This window comes from Cupressus sempervirens, chromosome 11 (genome assembly GCF_028749045.1).
Source record: "Cupressus sempervirens isolate cs-2001-9-10 chromosome 11, ASM2874904v1, whole genome shotgun sequence".
Lineage (NCBI taxonomy): Eukaryota > Viridiplantae > Streptophyta > Pinopsida > Cupressales > Cupressaceae > Cupressus > Cupressus sempervirens.
In genome coordinates this window covers 627,991,601-628,015,839 of record NC_143128.1, presented here as the reverse complement: position 1 = coordinate 628,015,839, position 24,239 = coordinate 627,991,601, and the positions used below count along the sequence as shown (strand labels likewise).

General features: G+C 31.9%; 1 protein-coding gene across 1 annotated transcript; it reads right to left on the bottom strand.

The window, feature by feature from the left end:
• Nucleotides 1-381: 381 nt before the first annotated feature.
• LOC149531288 (uncharacterized protein C24B11.05-like) lies at nucleotides 382-20,822 on the bottom strand. The gene is made up of 8 exons (XM_089808316.1): nucleotides 20,804-20,822; nucleotides 3,013-3,093; nucleotides 2,773-2,874; nucleotides 2,627-2,654; nucleotides 2,268-2,354; nucleotides 1,846-2,085; nucleotides 1,439-1,505; nucleotides 382-507 (listed from the first exon to the last, which is right to left on the bottom strand). The coding sequence occupies exons 1-8, from the start codon at nucleotides 20,820-20,822 to the stop codon at nucleotides 382-384; spliced, it is 750 nt and encodes a 249-aa protein (XP_089664442.1).
• Between the last annotated feature and the right edge of the window lie 3,417 nt (nucleotides 20,823-24,239).

Sequence of the window (24,239 nt, the reverse complement as noted above, 5' to 3'; positions counted from 1 at the left end):
CATTAGGTTTGTAGAGATTACTACCTTGTGTTTTGACTACCATGGATGTTTTCACTACTTAGCTAAGAGTTTGGACAACCACTTCTTCATAGATAGATTCTTCAATATTCTTCTGTTTCCTTTGGCAAGGCTTTGATAGGCATAGATTTAGAGTGTGTATAAGAACAACTTCCTAGTGAAGATCGACTCTTCCTCTAAAAAGTTTCATAACTGAGAAAAAGGGATGCTATATCCAAAGTTGGATAGCATCTAAAATTATAGAGATGGGGAAGATAAGCTTTTTATCAATGGAGAAAAACCCAATGAAAAATTAATAGATCCCCATTCTATGTAATGTAATGGCATGTTTTATGCTTTTACAACTATTTCAATAGCAATAACTCATTTTGGGCATGCAATATTTTCAAACCCAACATCACCTTCCCAAATCTCAAGCAAGGCTTCTTTCAGGTTGTGAATGATTTCAAGTGCATTGTTTGCTCCCTCTATGAGGTTTGAAGCTCCAACCTATTGAAATTTTACAGCCAAAGTAGAGCTTATGTTAGATCAATCAATCAATGATGATATCACAATTAGGCTCAAAAAGGTATTCAATTGCATTCAATTATAAACAACAAATACATTGTAGCATCGAAATGGTGTTCAATCATAAATAAGGAACCATCTATAGTGCAACTTATATGCATCTTTTTGCAATGAGAATATAATAGTCGTAGACTATTAACACTACATACAAGTGCATAGAAGTTGTCTACATTGTAGTTAAAGAAGTGGTGTCCAATCATCAACAACATATACATTGCTGCCAACAAAATGGTGTCTAATCATGAACCACTAGTATATAATCAATACAAAAATTGTTTATAAGATTGCAATGAATCAATCGGTGATGAAACTACACTTCAGGTCAAATAGTGTTCGATCGTAAACAAGTATTCGCCCATTAAATGATGTCTAGTTATAAAAGACTAGTATATTGTAGCCATCAAAATGGTCTCAAATTATAGACAACTAGTATATTGTAGCCAACAAAATGGTGGCCAATTATGAACAGTCAATTGATTGTAATATTATATTCATGCTTTTGGGTAAGATTGTGTGTGATTTTATCAACATCAATGTTTTGAATCATATTTAATTATCCATCATCAACATTTTGAAACATTCCTGGCTCTCTCATCCTAATGATAGTTCATTTAATTTATTATACAAAATGTAGACAGTAATAAACTCACACACAATATTACCCAGAAAAATGAATGCAATATCCCAAATTGTGAAAATCTATTATTGTCAATGAAATGGTTTCCAGTTATAAATAACCATTGTGTAACAACCAATGCAAGAGTTTTATGAGTAAAAAACCCAATCCCAAATAAATGATTTATGCACCCACTACAATGCACCAGTCGTTAAAGCCCTTCCCACATGGTCTTACCAGTACAGTATCCAGTCCTGTACACTTCCCTGCTGCTATATTTCTAGTACTGTCGTCAAAAAAGATCAGTAGAGGAAACAATTCATGTTCAGAAAATAATAGAGCATGTAAAAATGTAATAATATGAATTGAAAGAAAAATTATTCTTTTTAGATTTCTATGATTCATTTCAAATGTAAATTATTGTTTTGGGATTTGATTGTGTATAGTTTTCTATCATCAATATATCAAATCGCACCTTACGATCCATCATCAAAATGATAGGATGCAAGAATGGGAAAGTAAAATATGATGATAGATCACAAAGTGTGATTGGAAACATTGATTCTAAAAAAACACAATCAAATCCTGAAACAATAATTTACATGAATGAAAATAGTAATAAAAAAAGTTATTGGATTAATATAGTTCTCTGTGGATCAGCATTTGCAACTTGAATAGCACACTCCATAGCATTTATTAACGGCTTGCAAATAATAGGTATTTTTGGGATAAAAGCAATAGGTGTATCCCAGCTATTGTTGTTTTCTACAACTTCTAGGTGAGAATTAAGAGTCTCAAAACATATGAAACCTTCAGAACAATCTTCTAACTCGAGTCTACTGAGCACCTTGGTAGCATGCATTTTGTCACCATTTGTGAAAATCGATTTCATTTGAATAGTTATAATACATTTTTAACACCTTTTTTGACAATTTCAAGATACATTTGCAAGAAATAAGATAGTATTTTTTTCTAGTATTATAATCAAATTGACAATATGTATAAACAGTTAATATTACTCATAGTTCCAAAAAAGAATAATTTTTAGTTAAACACAAGAACTTACAATTTTCCTCTAGGCATGCTTAACAACAAGCTCTTCAGTATTGGATCTAGCTTAAGATTATCATATGGCAATCTTCCATGGACAAAACTATGAAAAGAGAAAGGAAAAAATCTTGTTAAACATTTTGAACCAAAAGTGGTTTTGGGAAAGGTAAAAACCTATAGCACAACAATAACTTGTTAGACTTTCATGTGGGAGGTCTTTAATTTGGGTCTATTCTAGATTAACATATAAAAAATAATTAATTTGAAAAAATAATAATAATTAATCGAAGCTTTAGTCCATTACCTACCAAGAAAACATTAAACAACACGAAACCACAACATGAGAGTTACCAGGCACAACATTTTACAGCATACCTATGATATTCATCATAGTCAAATTCATTGACCACAACCTGCAAGGATTCAACAACAAGAGGAAGAAAAGTTATTTATGACACCCATTGACAAATTTCTCACAATTAAACATTGCAGAGATGTATTAAACAAAAAATTGTAAGGAAAACTAATCCTGAGTCCAGCCATAGTTGTGCCATAGTTATACATTTCTCTATAAAACTTTGTGACTTTGTTCTCATCAACTCCAAGTTTTTGAACAACATAATCTGTTGCACCATTAGTCATATCTCAGATAAAGAAAAACTTAAGAGAACTCAAAATCATGCATACATATAACCCCTAAACTTGAGAAAATCAAGGTGAACAGAAGAAATAAAAAGTTCAAAGACCATATTTTGAATTACCTGCAATATTCTTGGTGCATGCAGCTGCAAGTCCTGAACTTACAGGGTATAATGTGTCATCAAGATCTGGAAGTTTGTTGCCTTTTTATAGTTTCTTCTTTGTTTTCTGTGAGTTTAACTATTGGGTCATAGCTTTCAAGATATTTGCAATTTTTGATGTTTTCCTTATATGCATTAAATGATTGATATTGGAAACTATGCTTCTAAAAGTTTTTTATTAGAGGAGAAATAAAAACTTGTTTTGTTAAATTAAGTACATGAATATATTTTAGGGAAAAAACAAAGAATTATTTGTACTTGTGAGACAATATTGTTCTGAGGACTCCTTAGCAAAATTCTGCAAAGTCTTAGAGTGCTGCAAAGTCCACACATGTAAATTTGGGGCAGCGAATGAATTAGTTTCAGAAAATGTCACACAATGACTTCTTTTTACTTTAAAAAATTTGGGAAAAAAGATAATGCAATAAAATCTAGTTCGTAGGTTGTAATCTATGTTCTAGTTAAATGTTGAAGACTATTTTTTTTAAATGGGATATATGTAAAATTATGTAGAACTAGTTGAAGGGAATTTGTAAGTTGCCAAATACACGCCTACTTTTCCAATGATGATGCTCTGAATTTTCTATCACCCTCACAAGACTTTGAAATATCTAGACACTGACACAAAAATCATGTTAGTTTTTCAATTTAAAAATGATATAAATTATAATATAATGACATACAATACTTATTAGTTGTAGATATTATAGATTAGATTAAATTTATGAATGAAAATAGTAAATGAAATATGACTATTGAATTGATATTATAAAGATCCATATATATATATATATATATATATATATATATATATATATATAGAGAGAGAGAGAGAGAGAGAGAGAGAGAGAGAGAGAGAGAGAACCTAAAATTTGAAAGAAAAAAATACAAACATTTTTCTTGCACTTTTAAGTTATCAAATCACTACCAATTGCTAAATTTAACTACTTCATCTTATGTGGTTAAAGGCTTCTCCAACTCTCTAAATAGACAAGAAAAAAGAAATAGAGAGTGCCTCAACAAAACAATGCAATAAGGAAAAATGTAATTGTCATTATAATCTTAATTATATTTACTTATATTAAATCACAACATAAACACAATCTATAGTATGTTTGAAACCAGAAGATGCTAAACTCACATACCCACACAAAACCTAACATAAGGCTTAAGGAGAAATTAAAACAAGAACAAGAAGCGAATTGTCTTCATTTTTAATAAACATGAAAATACCCAAAAAGACCAGTGATAAGATGTGTTAAGTTTGATAAACACATCATTTCCTTCATAGTTGACATCGAGTGAATGGCTTTTTCTGCCAAAACAATGGTATCTCATCTCTGGTGCTTTCTCATGTGGAATTTAATAATTCTATCAATTTTATGGCAGTGCATAGGGGAATGTTTTGTGCTTGAATATAATGCTTCCAATTGGAGTTTTTTACATTGTATGTATTCTATTCTTTCTCTGTGAAAATCTTTAGCTCTTTCATTGTCCTTGGAGGATTGTACTCTTAAACTCCAAAAATTTTGATTACAACAGTCAGAGCGTGTCTAAAATGTCATATGAGGTATGATTTTTTTTTCTATATATAAGTTTATAACTTTAAAGGACTTGGACACATGTTGATTTCTACATTTCAAAATGTTTTTTTTATATACCACTTGATTGAGCAAAAATTTGTTAGTCATAACTTAGAAAATATGCACTTATCAGGGACAAAAAAGTAATCATAAGCCCAAAAGAACTACAATGTAGTGCTTACTATGAATCTGCATTGGTCTATAGTTTTTAGTAGTAATCACTTTAGTGAAAATAAATGAACAAAAAAATTAATATGACTAGATCAGATGGCCTGTAAACTATGTATGAATTTTCTTAGATCGATGATCTTTAATTGAAAGTGAACAACTTATTTAGTACTTTTAGTTTTAATTGTCCCAATTGGAAGATGATAGAAAATATGAAGAGAATTTTAGAACACTTAGTTATGACAAGAGCACTAAGAAAGCCTAATAGAGCGATGAAATACTAATGAAAAATATTGAACATCAAAGACAACCTTAATCAGCTAATAGTTGCATGGTTTTCAATGAACTCATTTTCTTACTTAGATAGGTAGCTATGTACAGAAATTTCATAGCCAGGTAGGCAATCCCTCAACTTAAACAACTAGAATTGTTGTGGACTTCATTGTCACCAAGAGTTATACTTTTGGTTGATATAGATGTTGTAGTCATATCAAATATGGGTGTTGTTTAAATGGTGCTATGTTCTATTCCTTTTTTTAGTTGCTCATCAAAGTGGCATTTGAGTTCTAGCAATAGATGGTTTCCTTGTCTGGGCAACATTTAGAACTCAGGAAATCAATTAACCTTGTTGCTTAAAGCACTTTAGAAGGTTAACAAGTAAGGAAATCCATATATACATCCTGACGTATGAAATCTTGATGGAAATGGTCTGGAATCACAACATCATTAACATAATTTATTTTCTTTGTTACTACTAGTTAATTCAATATCTTTGACAAACTATGCTTAAACATATTATGGGACATCTTGTATTTGGATTTGGCCTAGTTTACTTTTTGATTTGATAGCCCAGCTAGAAAACATCCATGGCATTGAGAATACTATAATTTCTCCAATAATGAACTTCCAAAATAATAAAATATTAAAAAACAATTTTGTACAGACAAATTGAAACATCTCAAAGACTTCTAAATAAGCATATGCTCTTTTATAGGTAGCTAACAAGTGCACATACATAATACACATTCAGCTCCACTATTATGTCATCCTAGCCAATGGGTTAGAATGACAATTATTAATTTTATTTCTGCAGGTAGTGAGAGTTTATAGCCAGTTAACTCTTATGTTTACCTTTCACTAGTTCTTCTTTTTCTTCATAGAGAGCCAACATCATTGACTTCAGAGATTGAGTAATTTTCATGTCTAAAATTTGCAATGTCAAGAAAGCTTTTTCATGAAGTCCTAGAGAAAGTCAATAATAAATTCAGAGTGCTTAGAGGTTTTAGAGAAAGGCAACCGCCAGAGAAAATTTAAGCAACTTTCAGCTTCTCGGAAGCTTGTTGAACCTAGTTTAAACTCAAATAATGCTTTTTTTTCTAATAAAAAAATACTTGAAAAATTTTCATCTATTTTATCTGTAGCAGTTGATCAAACTGTGGTCAAAAGCTTGTTAATTAATAAGTCATATCTACATCCAAGCATTAAATCCTTTGTTCAAAATATAAGTTTATCTAAGCCAGAAAATCTTTCCAGTACAATGCAGCCTCGAGAAAATACTTCAGAGTTGGAAAATCATGAGAAGCTTCAAGCTTCTTCTCTAAGAATGCCTTTGAATTCTATGATAGGTAATGGTTCTAACCATAGTCCATCTTATGAAGGTGTCCCAATTTATGTGTACCCTCTTATTGAAAAGAAAAATGGGAGTGAAATTTAAATCTAATGTCTTCAATAGGATCATCCTTTAATGAAGAGATAAACAAGAATGTTGTAGGTTCACAAGGTGCAATTTTTATTATGATGACAAATTTTTCTGGAGCACAAGTTGTTGGTTTTTTTGTTTCCTTACAGTGGACTTTGGGTGCTGGTCACTCATTAATGCCCACAATAGAGATAATACAAAGATTTGTTAGTATGGGAGGTTCTTTTCCTCCCAAATTTGTTAGTTGTTTTATTTTGAGTGGTAGCTTTTCTCTAAAATATTGTGTGTTTTGATCAAAATGGGTGTTGAAGGGAATTGAGCTTTGGAAAGAAAAGCATTTAGCTTGGACCTCTGAAAGGGCCATTCATAAACTTAGTTTGTCCACTATAGTACAAAAAAAGAGTAAAATATGAGAAAGAAAAGAATAGTGCCAGGTATAACCATAGTTCTCCTTGATTACCACAGGCCCATAGAAAATTCTTAGTTAATGAATTCCCCTGTTCTGCATTAATTTCCCCTATTGTGCTTGAAATTTTACTCTCTAGTCTGCTTTCAATTTTCTACTATGCCGAAAATCTCATATGGAAATTATGAACTCTAACTTTCGCATCCTGATTTTGTTAGCAATTGTGTTATGTGATAAAAAATTGTAGAGGTAATGGTGCAAAACACATTTGACTGCCTTCTTACTATATTCTTAGAAAAATCATTGTAGGATCTTGTAAAATGAGTTGCAATTAGTAGACTCCATAGATTTCATTATCCCAAGAAAAAATGTGGATCTTAATATGGAGTTCATTAATTCTGACTAAAGTAATCTTAATATGGAGTCTAAAATGGGGAGAATAATTTACTTGATAAGCGAAAATCTTGCTCCAACATTCTATGATGCCCTGTGTAGATTTGTTTGAGCTACACCAATGCACTAGAATCTGTAGCTCTTCGCAGCCATTTGAAATGTGTTTTAGATATTTGGAATGAATAACCAAGCTATGGTGTCCTGACTCATAAGGGAAGAAGAATAATTTCCTTTCATACAATTTAGACTCGGATGATTTTTTCCTAGTCTTCTTTTGTTAATACTTTGAGATCGGGGCTTTCCAGTTGAAGATTGATGCAGAAATGGGGAGACTATGTCCTAGCCCGTGCCCTAACATATTTGTTTTAACTTTCTCTGTGAACCCTCACTTATGCCTGTGCCCTAGAATATTTGTTTTAACTCTCTATAAGCCCTCACTTCTGTTAATGTTGTATGTACCAATGGTATTTTTTTATCCCTATAGCATGTTTTGGGATTAGTGAGTGAACTACGACAACTAATGTATAGGCGAGGAACATCTAAGGGAATATTTGAAATCGAGAATTAATGTTGGTTCCAATTCTTTACTTCACAAAGGGGATCCGAGAAGAACAATTACGAAGCATGCACTTGCAACTAAAAACCCTAGAGCATGCAGTGTCAAGCACTTTGTTTTAGCCTAAAATTCATCTGGTGTCTTCCATGGTGTCTTCCATCCTTATTGCCTTACATGAAATAGGGTATAGAATACTCTTAATTATCATATCATGTTCTTTTAATTTTATCTTTTGGTTTTTGGTTTTTTATATTAGTAGTTGAATGAAGAGCTTTTAAATGTAAGGTTTCGATTTTTAGACATGTCACTTCAAAACACTTCTCATATCTATTATGTTTATGCACCAATATTCCCTCATTCAAAAATTATCATACTTGTGGTTCATTTCTACTAGTACATGCGTTTTCAATTTTTAAAGCTAGTAGAAATTTTTATTTAAAGAGATATCTATGACAAAACTATTAATGGACCCCTATCTTTTACATATATATATATATATATATATATATATATATATATATATATATATATATATATATATATATATATATATATATATATATATATTAGGTATTTGCATTTATATGTGTCTTTTCATATACTCAAAAAATGACAAGTAACTAAGAAATTTCCTCATGGCGATTTATGTAAACTAGAAAAATAAATATACCTTAATCTAGATAGAAATGTTCACATAATTCATATTCAATTGCAATGGTATAACAAAACTGCAATGGTCAACTTAAATACAGTATGGAAACTGTATCAACTAATATTTTAGACAACTCAAGAGGGAATATAAAAAGTTGTATGTGTTTTCAAAAGAGATATTTAATTCTCATAAAAGAAATCTTAGTTCAACCTCTATAGCATTGAGTAAGCTTTACAAGGTTCATGCTCATGTTCCCATGGCTTTTTGAAGTTTTGGAGAGACTCCATTATGGACTTTACTTGAGCAGTTAGCTAAAATAGTCTATGTTTTTCATTAAGGAAAATAATTGGGTATGGAGAGGGCCAGGGAAGTAACGATTAAAACTGGTGGAAACAATTACATCACTAAATTTTTATTGTAGAGGGAGATGTGCATGTTTATATGTGATTATAGGTTTTTCTTATAAGGTCAGGTTCTTTATTAAGTACTTGTTTTGTGAAATTTCATATTCTAATATTAGAGTTGTAATCTTTTATAATAAAAATATCCTATACAAATAGATCTATTATTCACAATACTATAATTAAAATTTAATAAATTCTTCTAATTTCTTTCCTATGCACAATTAACTATAAAAATATATACAAAATTCACTCTCATGAAATCTCTTATGTGCATTCATTTGCATTCAGTTAATGCTTGATATAGTCATGTGATATCATTTTCATATAAGGAGAAAATTATGTCATGAACTTATTTTTGAATGCTAAACTCAATTTTAAACGTGTATTCATACTGAAATAGTTATATAGTTAATTATTTTTTAATTTGTATATTCGGTAAGACTAGAAAAGTAGTCCTTTTCCAAAGGGTTGACCTAAGATAATGTTTTCCTTAGATACCTATCAATCTTCTAAGGCATTTGTATGTATCATTATCCTTTGGAGTAGTGAAAAGTGTTGGTTCAGCAAATTTGAATAATAAGAAATTCAAATCAATTGGTGATCTAAAGGCACAAGCTTTTGTGGATAAAGGGAAAAGTTTTTTTACCAAACTCTAGAATAAAAAAACCCATGAGATCAATGGCATTCAAAAAGTAAAGAAATCCAAATCTTCATAAATATCAAGGTAAATACCATTTTCTCTTACATTTGATTCCCATAATTAACATTCAATATTTTGTTGATTACACCATATTCATGCTCCTCACAACCTATTTATCTAAATTATAAATAAAAATTCTATTAATCATTTTTAAATGATAGTATATATTTTTAGAATATAAATTAGCTAAAAATGTAATTTAGATAAAATGTTTGAAGCAAATATTTTCATAATATAATGATTGTTTAAAAAAATAAGTCCATTCTAAGAATTTAAGAGGCGACTAAAAATATATTTTTATCAAATTTTAAATAAGTATTTCAACATTATAATCATTATCCTTTATAATTATTAAAAGACTTCCACATTTATAAAATTAATCAAAGTAAAATTATTGTTATTTTTAATAAATTTGTAGATTTTTTTTAATGAATTCTCATAGGTTGTACATGTAATATGAATATTGTAAGTATTTAAATTATGTTTATTAAAATTTTCTCTTATATTATTAATAAATTTAAATTAAATCATTAATATTTATTATTTTTAATATTAAACTATTTTATTTTAATGTTTATAATTTATTAAATAATGATCCTCACTATTTACCAAATACGAAAATATTTTAATGATAATAATATAATGTTATTTTTATAAAGAGGGTCGATTATTACAAGACGTTAATGTAATTATAAGCAATTATATGTTAAGATTATAAAATACTTAATTGACAATTTATTTTTTTGATAAGCAAAGATAGACTTCGAGTTTTCTTTTGAGTGTGTGGAAGGTTTTTATTATCTTTATAAGAACATAGATAGATTTCAAGAAGTTTGAGTGTGGATTGGGATAATTTTGGGTTCACTTTTAGTTCAATATCAGTTGAGAGCACATTTAAGGAAGTTAAATGGATTGATAGGATCAAAACTTAAAACTTTATTGGTGAATAATAAAAGTTCTAAAAAAGTTAAAGAATGTATTAACATGATAAATAATTTATTGATCATTCATTTACTCTTTCGTTTGAGTGATTAAGTATTTGTGACCAATTATTTAGTCATTTACCTAATCATTTATTTAGTCACTTATCACTTTCTAACCTTGTGATTTTATCTGATGATCAAGTTAGTCATTCATTTAGTCACTTATACATATAAATTGTAAGCCATATCTAGAAGTTGATTACTTTTAGTCATGTGACTAAATGTTTTAGTCATGTAGTCATTTATTTGCCAAAATTCTACTAGTGATTTCTTTAAAGCCTAAAGAATAGTACAGAATTCTTGATCATAAAATAAATATTTTCTCTTAGCATTGTTCAACTTATCACTAAAGAAATCTATAGGTCTCCCTTCTTGACTCAAACCAACTCCTATGTCACTTCCACTAGCATAACATTCAACTTGAAAAACTTAACTAAATTCAGACGAGGCAAGTGTAGGAAATTTTGCAATCTTTTGTTTCTAGTTCCAAAACTTCTTTGTGCTCTAGCTATTCATTTGAAATCTTGTTTTATCTCCTATCATATTTTTAGTCATTGCATTACAAATAGAACTAAAACTTCTAATAAACTTCCTATAAAAAGTTGCCAATCCATGAAATGATCTTACATCTCCAACATTCTCTAATGTAGGCCAATCAACAATAAATCTCACCTTTTCAAGGTCTATCTTTAGTCCATTAGCAAAAATTAAAAAACCAAGGTATACAATTTGTTCGTTCATGAAGGAACATTTCTTAAAATTAATGAACTTCTCTTCCTTCAATTTTTGCAATAGTTGTTTAATATGTTGAAGATGATCTTTCTTACTCTTACTAAATATCAAAATTTCATCAAGATATACAATTCAAAACTTCATTCATCAACCTCATGAAAGGACTAGGTGCATTAGTTAAGAAAAGGGCATAACCAACTCATCATACTAACCTTCATTATCCTTAAAACTAGTTTACCATTCATCTCCTTCTTTAATTCTAATATGATGATAACCACTTTTCAAATCAATCTTTTTAAAATACTTTTCTCTACTCAAACTATCCATTATGTCATCCATCCTAGGCAATGAAAATATGTACTTTACAATTATCTTGTTTATAGCTCTTGTATCAATGCATATTCTCTATTCTCCATTCTTTTTAAGTGCTGACACATAATATACTCCACAAGGACTCAAACTTTATCTAATTTAACATTTCTCAAGAAACTCTTGCACTTGTCTATTTAGCTCAATCTTTCCATTAGGTGTCAATCTATGTGGTGCTTTATTATGCAAACTAGCTCTAGGTATCAAATCCATACAATGACTTATACTTCTCGTAGGAGGAAAACCATCAGGTACACTATTAAAAATGATGTCATGAAATTAAATCAATGAAGATTTAATCACAAGTGCATGTTTCAATTCATCTTTTTTCTCAGTGCTTCTTGGCATCAAAGCATAACAAACATTTTGTTCTTTTATTTCCTTTACAAACTTATTAGCCTCTACCAAACATACTCTGACTATAGTACAGTGAGTTTTATCAAACTTTTCTACCAAAGGCAACAATATTTGTTTCCTACCATTAGAAAAAATAATATATTGATTCAATTTACCATCATCCAAAGCTTGTCTATCATACTACCAAGGTTTATCCAAAAGAATATGACAACAATCCATAGGAATAATATTGCACAAGACTTCATCATGATAATTTCCAATTTTGAATTTGACAACGCATTGTTCACTTACAAGTAATTAATGGTCCTTATAGATTCAAGAATATGGTAAGGCTAAGGATATTTGAATCTTTGCAAATATAGGTTATTAACCATCTCTTTGGATACCAAATTATATGAATTTCCACTATCAATGATTACTTTGCAATATTTTCTAGTGATCTTACATATGGTTTTGAACAAACTTCTCCTCAAAATAGGTTCCTCATCAGCTTCTTCATTCCACAAGATCCTTCTTATCACCAAGTTCTCATGATTTTTAGGTTCCTTAGGTGTTTCAATAACTTCTTCATAGGCTAAATTATTTCTACTATTACCTCCAATTTTCTTTCTAGAGTTAGTACTTTCAAACGCATTATGTCCTTCTTCACCACATTTGTCACAAGTACCTCTAAAAAAAAAATTCTTCTCTTTTTTCTACTATTATTATTCCTAGAGTAACTAGTATAGCTACCTCTAGAGTAAAGACCTCTTTTATCAGGTTCATCTTTCCATCCTTTATCTTGCATTGTACTGCCAAATCTACTTCTTTGAAATATGCCACCTCTTCCTCTCTTCCTTTGACCATGTCTATTTGAAAACCTTTCTTCATGCTCCAAAGAAAATTGATATGCCTCTTCCACACTATCCATATTAACATATTATCTCATCTTGAATTGATGCTCTTAGACCATTTAGGTATCTAGCCACTTTCTCATCTTCATCATCAACATGTCTAGATTTGATATATAGCTTGTGGAATTCCTCAATATAATCCTTTAGAGTCATGTCCTTTTGTCACAAATTTTGTATTTTTCTTAGTAAACTAACCTAGTAGTATACTAGGAGGAACTTCTTCATCTTTCTAAGCATCTTCATCCATGTTTTGATCTTTTTTTCCCTCTCATTTTTCTATCAATTTTCAAATGATCCCACCAAAGAGATGGATGATCTTTCAACTTTGTGAATGAAATATTAACCTATTATTATCTTGACTACCTTAATACTCAAAATATTTATCCATCCCAGAGATCCAATCCAAGAATGAATTAGTCTCATATCTTTCACCATAGGGAGAAACTTCTACAATAGATCTAGAATTAGGTTTAGACAAAACTCTCAAAAGTCTTTCCTCATCTTGTTTAGCTTTAAGTATAGGTTAAAGCTTAGGTTCTACCTCTTTTTCATTACTAACATCTTCAAGATCTACACCTCTTCTCTAGGATGTCTTTATAGCTTCAAGAATGGTTACAATCTACCACAACATGTCCATAATAACAATATCAAAATTTCCTCTACCATGTACCATCTTGACAATAGTTCTCACAAGACCATAATCTTCTACATGTTATAGGTCACATTTATGATATACCACCCTATAATGAATCCAATAAGGTTCTCCATGATCCAATCTACAAGAAAAAAGTCTACTTTGGTTCCACTTGATGTAGAGATGGGAAGATTCAAGAGGGCTAAGTCCAACTTAAACCTATGAACATCCCCTTAATAGAGTTACACACAAAAACAACATAAAATTTAAATTAAGAAAAGAGAACTAGATAAAAGATTCTACCAAACAATATTGATATAATCAATTAATTTTCATAAAAGAAATCCAAACATGTATGACTATGAGGTCTTCTAGGTTGGGGCAATATATATTGAGTTATGGAATTAGAGTCCAAGCTCACATATTATCTTCTTCTATCGGATCCTCTGATGATGTATATTTCTAATGATGTGGAATTATTTTTTGTACATTAACCTAAACTCCTTATATAGCCAGCTAAGTCACAAGCCAGCTAGTCAAGCAATTGATTACATTATAGGTCCAACCTTGGAAGAGTAAATAAAAACTATAGAAAATATGAACAAAAATAATTTCTAAGTTATATTTATGTCCACACATGACCCAAGAACATTTCCTTAACTTATCAAGATCCCATTTCATCATATAAAACCACACAAGATAAAAGCTCCATGTTTTATGCAAAACTAGCTGAAAATTGATACTTAAGGAAAATGGTGATAACTCACAACTCTAGGTGAATTAATAATTGTGATCTTAGAAGACGGTATTATTTTAGGTCCTCTTTAATGCCATAACTTACAAAAGTCTTATTAATTAAGGATCAATGACATAGAATGCACAAATAGCACGTGGAAAAATAAATTTACAACTCCAATAGCAAGGTAAAATGACTCTAACTTCAACATGATCCATCCAATCCTTATGCACTCATAGGAGAAGGTTAATAAACATGTCTCAATCAAATTGCTAATTTCACAAACCATAATTTTCATGAAATAATTTATTATTATTATTATTTGAACTATAATGCATTTTTTCTTAAATCCCCAAGATACTCCTACATCACCATATATACTATAGTATCAAATATTGATTCTTGTGTTAATACTAGGAAAAATTTTAGAGTGGTGGGGGTTAGGTAGAGCTAGGGGACGAATTAGTGTTGTTAATTTTTTAAAATAGTTTCACTAGAAGTCTACTTAGTATAAACTATGCAAATAAAATAACTATATAGTAAAAAATTAATTATATCAAACATCAACAATTCAAATAATTTGATGTAAATGATTTTCACATGGAAAGCTCTTGGTTATTGTGAAAGACCATAGCAGTGATTGTGACCCATAAATATTCACTACCATAGTAATACAATTGCCATGTTAGGATATGTTTACATCCACACGGTCAGGGTTTTACCTAGTTGATAGTGTTAAGCTAGCTTGTTAGAGTCTTTACAATGAATATCAATTATATCTAGCTATTTATTGGGTTTAGAGGTCCTAAGAATCACTTGCTTGGAGGATTTCCTTCTTCAAAACTAATACAATACTATGCATCCCTATTAAGAGTGACCTAGTTAAATTAGTTTTCTTCCCAACCTATTTAAAGCAATATGTGTAGTTTGATATAATTATTAAACTTATTTCATGATATATCCTTTATGTTCCTAATCAATTCTCTACTCTAGACACAATTAAATATAATTGCATTTCATAAAGTTCACATCATAACTCTTTGTCACATATTTTCTCTTGTTGGGTATTAATTTATTATTAGTTTTATAATGTTCTTTAAGGCTTGGTAAAAGTCCTAAATATATTTTCAATGGTTAGACTCAAACTAAATTCAAATCATAAGAGGGAGAAGCAATACCTTGAATTTGTTTTTCCTTCATGTTAGACTCTTTACACTTTCCAACTCACTTTACCTACCTCAAATACAAACAATACCAATTTATTCAATCTTTATAGTTAGTCAACTATTCTTCATTTTGTAACCTATAATAGTTATGAAATGTTGACTTTTTATGAATACCTGGAACATATTTCATAAAAAAAATCTTTCAACATATCTTACTAACACATCCTAGAATGTTAGAAGAGAGGTGATGTAGTACAAGGAAGAAGAGTCCCTAATGGAGATATCTCAGCCCCCATCAAATAACCATACAATAAAATATAAAAATAGCATAGAGATTCAGATCCAAAATAAGACCAATTCTCATAATAGAACCATTAGATTTACATCCACCATGCTTGTCTATAAGACCTTCTAGCTTACAACCAAATACAATAGTAATTACAATAACAAGTCTGCAAGAACTTGTAAGATTCAAGCACTAGATAGTCCAAACTCACAATCTTCTAGAAAAACCCAAGAAGAACCTTAACTTGTTCTTGCAAGCCACTAGGAAACCTTCTTGATTTCGCAAGCCCATAGTTCCTACTAGATATACTAAATTCTCTTCTCTCAGCTACTCCATGTTGAACTCCATCAAGAATGAATGATCTTCTACCATCCTAAGACAAGAAAAGAACTTCCAATAATAATAAAACAAGCCACGAGTCAACCTAAGAAGTTACATAAAATAAAAACTCATATTAAATACACCCTCAACCACAAGTTGTCTTGGAACTAACATTAAATACATGAAATAACTAAATACTTAGGAGAAGCCCCAAGTTATAATGTATAACTAACTCATAAGATAAAATAAGAGTATCCACTCTTAGACACAAGTCCATGTTCCATCTAATGATCTAAATTCAAGAGTGAACATGCCAACTCCCTTAGATCAAAGCTCACAAGTACAATCTCCAAAGGTCTACCAATAAATCAAGAAGATGTTTCTAGCAGCCACCAAAAAGGCTCTAACTCCAACATGGTTACTCAAATCATTATGTGCACTAATGACAAGGATTTCCAATGTATCTAGAACACATCTCTAACTACCCAAACCATAAGTCCAAAAATCTGATCTCAAAGCCCTTGCATATAGGATTATCGATCTCTTTAGGATGCTCCTACATCAAACACCCTAGGTGTAAAGAAAAGATGTTCTAAATATCTAGAAGAAAATCATTTAGGGTTCAATACATAAAAAAATGAACTAGTATTTCACATACATATCCTCCATCACATCAACTTGTACACTCTTTCCTTTGTTCCACTTATTCAAATATTTTCCTGCAACTCTCCTCTTTACATCTATCTTTGGTGTACCATAGGTCTATTTTTCATGTTTATCTCTAACCCTTTGAGAATACTTTAACTCAACTCAACCATCAAAACTCAAGTTCCCACTGCCAAATTTTTAATTCTATAAAAGAATCAAGAAATGCTTCATTCCACCCTTCTCAACAATATAATTGTTCTCATCACAATCATGCACTAGTCTACAATCATATTGCCAATGTATACTAAGTATCATGTGACAACTACTCATGTCTACAGTATCACACAATACTTGATCAACATATTGTCCAACCTAAAAATCAACAAGAGATTGTTCCCTTACTTCCAAAGAATGCCCACCTTGTAAGAAACCAATCTCGTAAGGATAAGAATATCTCACTCTCTTCAAACCCAATTTTTGAACCATCTCCTAAGCAACTAGGTTATCAGTACTACCACCATCTATAATCACACTCTAGCATTTACTTTGTGACTTGCAATGAGTCCTAAAAAATTTCTTCCTTTCATAAGGTTCCTTTGAACAATGTTTTATGCCCATCATTGTATTTATGAAATGGTCTTATATTCTTCCACATGGTTAACCCATATTACCTTTGTATGTTAACACAAATAATTAAATATATAACTATGTACCCCTATATATTTATATAGGTATATAAATGTTCAGCCATATGCATATATAAATATACTAAATAAATAATATAAATAAAATACATGAAAATATAAATATCTAGATCATGAATAAATAATTCTAAACACTAGCATCCATTGATCAAACCATCAAAAGAAATAATAAAAACATAACCCCTAGATTAGATGAGTAACCTCCTATTAGATTTCTAAGGATATAAGGATTCTTATATGGATGATGGTTCCATATCCCTTTTATAAACAACTAGTTTATATGCCAAGTAGATTACACACACACACACACACACACACACACACACACACACACACACACACGTCCAATAGGAGTGATTACAACTACCTCCCCTCATCTAGAAGATATGCCAAGTAGATTACACACACCCACACATACATATACATAAATCACAATCGGTTAGTGGGGTTAGATAAAAACTAAATCATAAACACGAATTAAAAGAAGCCATAAATAATATGTCCAACCAAGATAAGAAAGAATTTTATTGAATTATAATTCTAGGAAATCTATAAAGGATGATCTAAGGTAAAAATTAAATAATAAACCATATACTCAGTTTCGTAATAATAGTATATAAATCATGATCAAATATTTAATGCAAATCAAGTTGTAGACCTTTTGAGAAAGCTCTAAGTAGAGTTGCAAGGAAGTTTATGATAAGGATAGAAATATTTATAAATATTTTATATCATAAGATTCTATTTGATTGTATTTCCCTTAGTAGTTTTCCTAATGGATAGGCATCATTATTCTTGAATATCCTCATAGTGCTAGTTGAATTATAATTAAGTAAGTTGTAATTTAATAAAAGAGTACCAGAAGTAACCTTATCTTTCTGCATACCCCAAGCATTCTTATACTAAGTCTAAACTCAACTTGTAATTGTTAGTATTAGAGAGGTATTAATTATAATATGACCACATTAAGATAATTAATTATTTCACAATTACACAACACTGTTAGCTTACAGCCTTTACAACTTCTCACATGTGCAACTCTAGACCTTTGTACTCACTGACATCACCATCAAACTATCTATTTTCACTATGAAAAATTTCACATCATGATTCTATCTCTATTAAGAGATACAATCCAGCCATTAGAAATTGCTTATCAAGTACTCTGTTTGTATATTGCTCTTTGTAAACAAGCATATCTTCTACATATCTTTGACTTAATGGATGTGCACTTAACCTCATCATCAAAGCATAGTGTAGAACATTTCCTCAACTAATTTTGACTTGAACATCTATCCTTAGTATGTATGACCTCAATCTCTATTTTCTACTCTGTCAGTCTTCATAGAAACCATACTATGTTGACATTAATGGGAAACATGTTCATGCATGCAACATGTCAATCATGCTAAGAATGTATCCAATGCTTAGGATACTCCCCAATAGGGATACCATCAAAATTCATGCTAACAATGGGATCTTCATGCCTTAATCCCCTAGAAAGCTTTAAAAAACTTTGATGTAACAGGCTTGCTGAAGCTCTCTAATTCTACGTTCATGGTGACTAAATGTAACCGGAGATACCCCACATTAACGTGATGGGCTTAAAATATTCACATCCATCCATTTTTATAACCAAACTCACTGCTATATGTTTATATCAACTCATATATCACCTCTTTCGGGTCTTTATTGACGAATAATCTATAAAGTTTGGGCTTTGTTAACTGTCCAAAGAACCGATCTTCATCACTATTTCTTACTTGAAATTGGGTCTTTCCACCAAAAGTAATGTAACATGCTTTGATGACACACAACAATGAACCTTGTAAATTCAAAACTTCACTCTTCATAACATAAATCACCACCCCAATACTCCATCAATCATAAAATTGCCCATTCTATGGACACACTGATTAGAGGGCTCAATCCCTTTCTTCATTTAACAACAATATGGCATTCAATATAGGGAATCATACTCCACGAGGGCCATCTACCATTGACTTCCTCTTTTTGTCAATGATCCACTATACATTCAAGTTAGCTTGCATATCGAGAACTTTCCATGCTAACTGAGTTCTTCCTTAATCACTCACAGTATGCTCCAACATGCTATGCTTTGTGGTCAGTTTCATTACCTTGCTTCATTCTATACAATGCTCGGATCATACCAATATTAAATCACCATCTCCTTCTATTCACTGTGTGTACACCTTTTTGGGCTGTGCGGTTCACAACAATGCTCACCACCTTGTGCTCAGATTCCACCTCTAGCATGCATGGCAGATAACATAAGTTCATCACCTTTCCTTTATTCAAAAACCAAGATCAACACAAGATGATCTTCATGGTCACCTTGGAATATGACTATCGCTGCAATCTAGCTTGGGTTCTATCTAACTCCACCACCTTTCTCTCTTCTCATTATCGGCCTCCACATTCATTCGGCTCACTGTGCAATCAGTTTGAACAAACAAATTGCCACTGTGTCTTCCTTTGGTGGATATCGGGTTTTCTCCTTCCAGAATGTTGTCACCTTTGACATGTATTGAGATCATCCTTTGTTATCAGGTTTGCAATATAGTCCTGAGCTACTGTAAAAATTGCCACCTTTCTTTTATTATCATGCATCACGACATCCATTGATGAATGCTCCTCTTCACAAATAAACTATGGTTCCACCCAATACAGAGGATTTGGTCTCTCATGTTTTCATGCATGAGAAATGGTGGATCTAATGCAACAAGGATTACTATCGAGTTCCATAACCGATTTAGTTAAATGCAACATTCAGACACATACACAATTCCGTCTTCCGAACCGGGATCAATATAATGAAAGAAGGCAAGAATCAAGGAATCAAAAACTAATCAAGAATATCAGTCAGCACACTGATCAAGAATCAATAAGGAGAGCAAAGCTGAGACTTTATTGACAAAAACACAGATTTCTATTACATGCTACAGACTACAAAAGTATGGCTCTCTGGCTGCCGCTAGAGAGCCATGTGAATTCCTTTTTAATTCACTCCCTCTTTTCCACTATCCTCTCAATCCCTTATTGATTCCTCTCCATGCTTTTTCCTCTTAACTTCCACCCTCTCTTAACTCCAATTTCCCATTCGGTTCCCACTCTTTCTTTTTAAAGAGTTGCCGGTGGTTATACAAGGTTGGTTATTAAAACCATATCTCCTATTTTAATGCATTATTGTCTCCTCATGGAGATCTCTTTCCTATTACAAGGGAAACGTGTTTATAATACATTTTAATGCTATATTTCATCATTAAAACATAATATTGCTACTTCATAAACAATGTGTACCCCATGGTTCCTAGATTTGAAATTTCTCCACTATTGCAAACTCTTGCCATGATTGGCCATGTTCGAGGGGTCTCCCATCAAACTCCCAGACTGAAAAATTTCCTTGTCCCAAGGAAATGTGCTTGCTTCTTCTTCGTGGTCTTTCGCTCTTTAGCTTTCGCTGCGTCACTCTGATGACATCCTTGCATTGTCATTGCTGTCCACCATTCTTCCTGCTACTGCTATACGGTCATCATACCCATCGAAGATTCTGGAAGATGCTTCCCAATTCGGTTTACAGTGGAGAGTTTTACAAACAAATCTTTTACTTCCTTGTCTTTATCACCAACTCCATGCTTCTTCTGCATACTCTATCTTTTTCAAATGACTCCCATCAATGGAGTAAAGACTGGCTGCTAGCCATCATGCTTCATGCTGCTTCTTCATACCACCTTATTGTCATCTTACCCAACAGTAGACTCGGTCCGGTGATGCACTTCCCACTCTTGCTCAGTGGTTGCTCTCAACATCCTACTCCAGACGTATCTCTGATGGAGACAATACCAAGATCCCAGCTTGAGATCTTCACATGCACAATTGCAAATGCATCCTTCTTGCAGCCATGATGGATCCACATACCACCAGTTATCTCTACCCACAAAAACACCAGACTTTTCGCTGGCTCTGATACCACTCTGATGTAACAGGCTTGTTGAAGCTCTCTAATTCTACGTTCATGGTGACTAAATGTAACCGGAGATACCCCACATTAACGTGATGGGCTTAAAATATTCACATCCATCCATTTTTATAACCAAACTCACTACTATATGTTTATATCAACTCAGATATCACCTCTTTCGGGTCTTTATTGATGAATAATCTATAAAGTTTGGGCTTTGTTAACTGTCCAAAGAACCGATCCTCATCACTATTTCTTACTTGAAATCGGGTCTTTCCACCAAAAGTAATGTAACACGCTTTGATGACACACAACAATGAACCTTGTAAATTCAAAACTTCACTCTTCATAACATAAATCACCACCCCAATACTCCATCAATCATAAAATTGCCCATTCTATGGACACACTGATTAGAGGGCTCAATCCCTTTCTTCATTTAACAACAATATGGCATTCAATATAGGGAATCACACTCCACGAGGGCCATCTACCATTGACTTCCTCTTTTTGTCAATGATCCACTACACATTCAAGTTAGCTTGCATATCGAGAACTTTCCATGCTAACTGAGTTCTTCCTTAATCACTCACAGTATGCTCTAGCATGCTATGCTTTGTGGTCAGTTTCATTACCTTGCTTCATTCTATACAATGCTCGGATCATACCAATATTAAATCACCATCTCCTTCTATTCACTGTGTGTACACCTCCTTGGGCTGTGCGGTTCACAACGATGCTCACCACCTTGTGCTCAGATTCCACCTCTAGCATGCATGGCAGATAACATAAGTTCATCACCTTTCCTTTATTCAAAAACCAAGATCAACACAAGATGATCTTCGCGGTCACCATGGAATATGACTATCGCTGCAATCTAGCTTGGGTTCTATCTAACTCCACCACCTTTCTCTCTTCTCATTATCGGCCTCCACATTCATTCGGCTCACTGTGTAATCAGTTTGAACAAACAAATTGCCACCGTGTCTTCCTTTGGTGGATATCAGGTTTTCTCCTTCCAGAATGTTGTCACCTTTGACATGTATTGAGATCATCCTTTGTTATCAGGTTTGCAATATAGTCCTGAGCTACTGTAAAAACTGCCACCTTTCTTTTATTATCATGCATCACGACATCCATTGATGAATGCTCCTCTTCACAAATAAACTATGGTTCCACCCAATACAGAGGATTTGGTCTCTCATGTTTTCATGCATGAGAAATGGTGGATCTAATGCAACAAGGATTACTATTGAGTTCCATAACCGATTTAGTTAAATGCAACATTCAGACACATACACAATTCTGTCTTCCGAACCGGGATCAATATAATGAAAGAAGGCAAGAATCAAGGAATCAAAAACTAATCAAGAATATCAGTCAGCACACTGATCAAGAATCAATAAGGAGAGCAAAGCTGAGACTTTATTGACAAAAACACAGATTTCTATTACATGCTACAGACTACAAAAGTATGGCTCTCTGGCTGCCGCCAGAGAGCCATGTGAATTCCTTTTTAATTCACTCCCTCTTTTCCACTATCCTCTCAATCCCTTATTGATTCCTCTCCACGCTTTTTCCTCTTAACTTCCACCCTCTCTTAACTCCAACTTCCCATTCGGTTCCCACTCTTTCTTTTTAAAGAGTTGCCGGTGGTTATACAAGGTTGGTTATTAAAACCATATCTCCTATTTTAATGCATTATTGTCTCCTCATGGAGATCTCTTTCCTATTACAAGGGAAACGCGTTTATAATACATTTTAATGCTATATTTCATCATTAAAGCATAATATTGCTACTTCATAAACAATGTGTACCCCATGGTTCCTAGATTTGAAATTTCTCCACTATTGCAAACTCTTGCCATGATTGGCCATGTTTGAGGGGTCTCCCATCAAAATTGGAGAAGAACCATTCACAAGAACTACTTCCCAAGAGGTTGAAATGAGCTGACCTGAACAAAACAATCATAGAACTCAAAAGAGTTCAAAATCTTGAGTAGAAAATCCTAGTCCACATGGTTTAAAAAGGAAACAGGGATTTTTGGAACATTTAGTAGAATGGATTTAACCTCATGCACTTTGACAATAGAACTAAGGATGTGACAACTTGGTAAAAATCCATTTTTCTCTAGAGATATCAATGACGAAATAAAAATAAAAAGATGGGATGTCAACACTTTAGAGATCACTTTATAAATAGAGTTACAAAAAAGGATAGGTCTGATGCCATTCACCAAGGAGGCTCCAACTCTCTTCAGAATCAAGGAAATAAAAGTAGAATTGATTTCCTTAAGGAATCTAGAACCAAAGAATTTCTTGACCACATAACAAAGGTCTTACCCAATAATTTCCACAAAAACCTGGAAAAAGAACATTAGGAACCCATGAGGACCTAGAGATTTGTTCAATTTATTTATGTTACAAATAGAATTGTAAATATAATTTTATATATGGAGACCTATAGAACTATATTTGTTCATTATATGGGTACTCATTTTGGATTTATTCTATAATGAATGTAATTAAGGGGCTTATTTGGGAAAATACTCAAGCCTTCTTACCCTTATATGAAATAAATCTTAATATGAAATCATACCTACTATTATTCCCTTTTGTCTCTACTTTCCAGACATCCTATATAAGATGTTAAAAAAGGTTCTTAGATGATCTATTTGTGACAAGAAAGGATAAATAAAAGTGGTTTGAGTAGGATTTAATCATGTTAGATAAGTTAATTTTCTATTTGATTACAAACTTCAAATTTTTAAGGCTATTCAAAAGTATCGTGGTTACTTTAAGCTAAACATAAATTG

Excerpts from the sequence above, each read along its gene's own strand:
- LOC149531288 (XM_089808316.1), bottom strand. Across the intron at positions 2,655-2,772 it reads GGCTGGACTCAGGATTAGTT|ATGAATTTGACTATGATGAA; the intron begins TTCCTTACAATT and ends AGGTTGTGGTCA. Across the intron at positions 508-1,438 it reads CAGGACTGGATACTGTACTG|GTTGGAGCTTCAAACCTCAT; the intron begins GTAAGACCATGT and ends AAATTTCAATAG.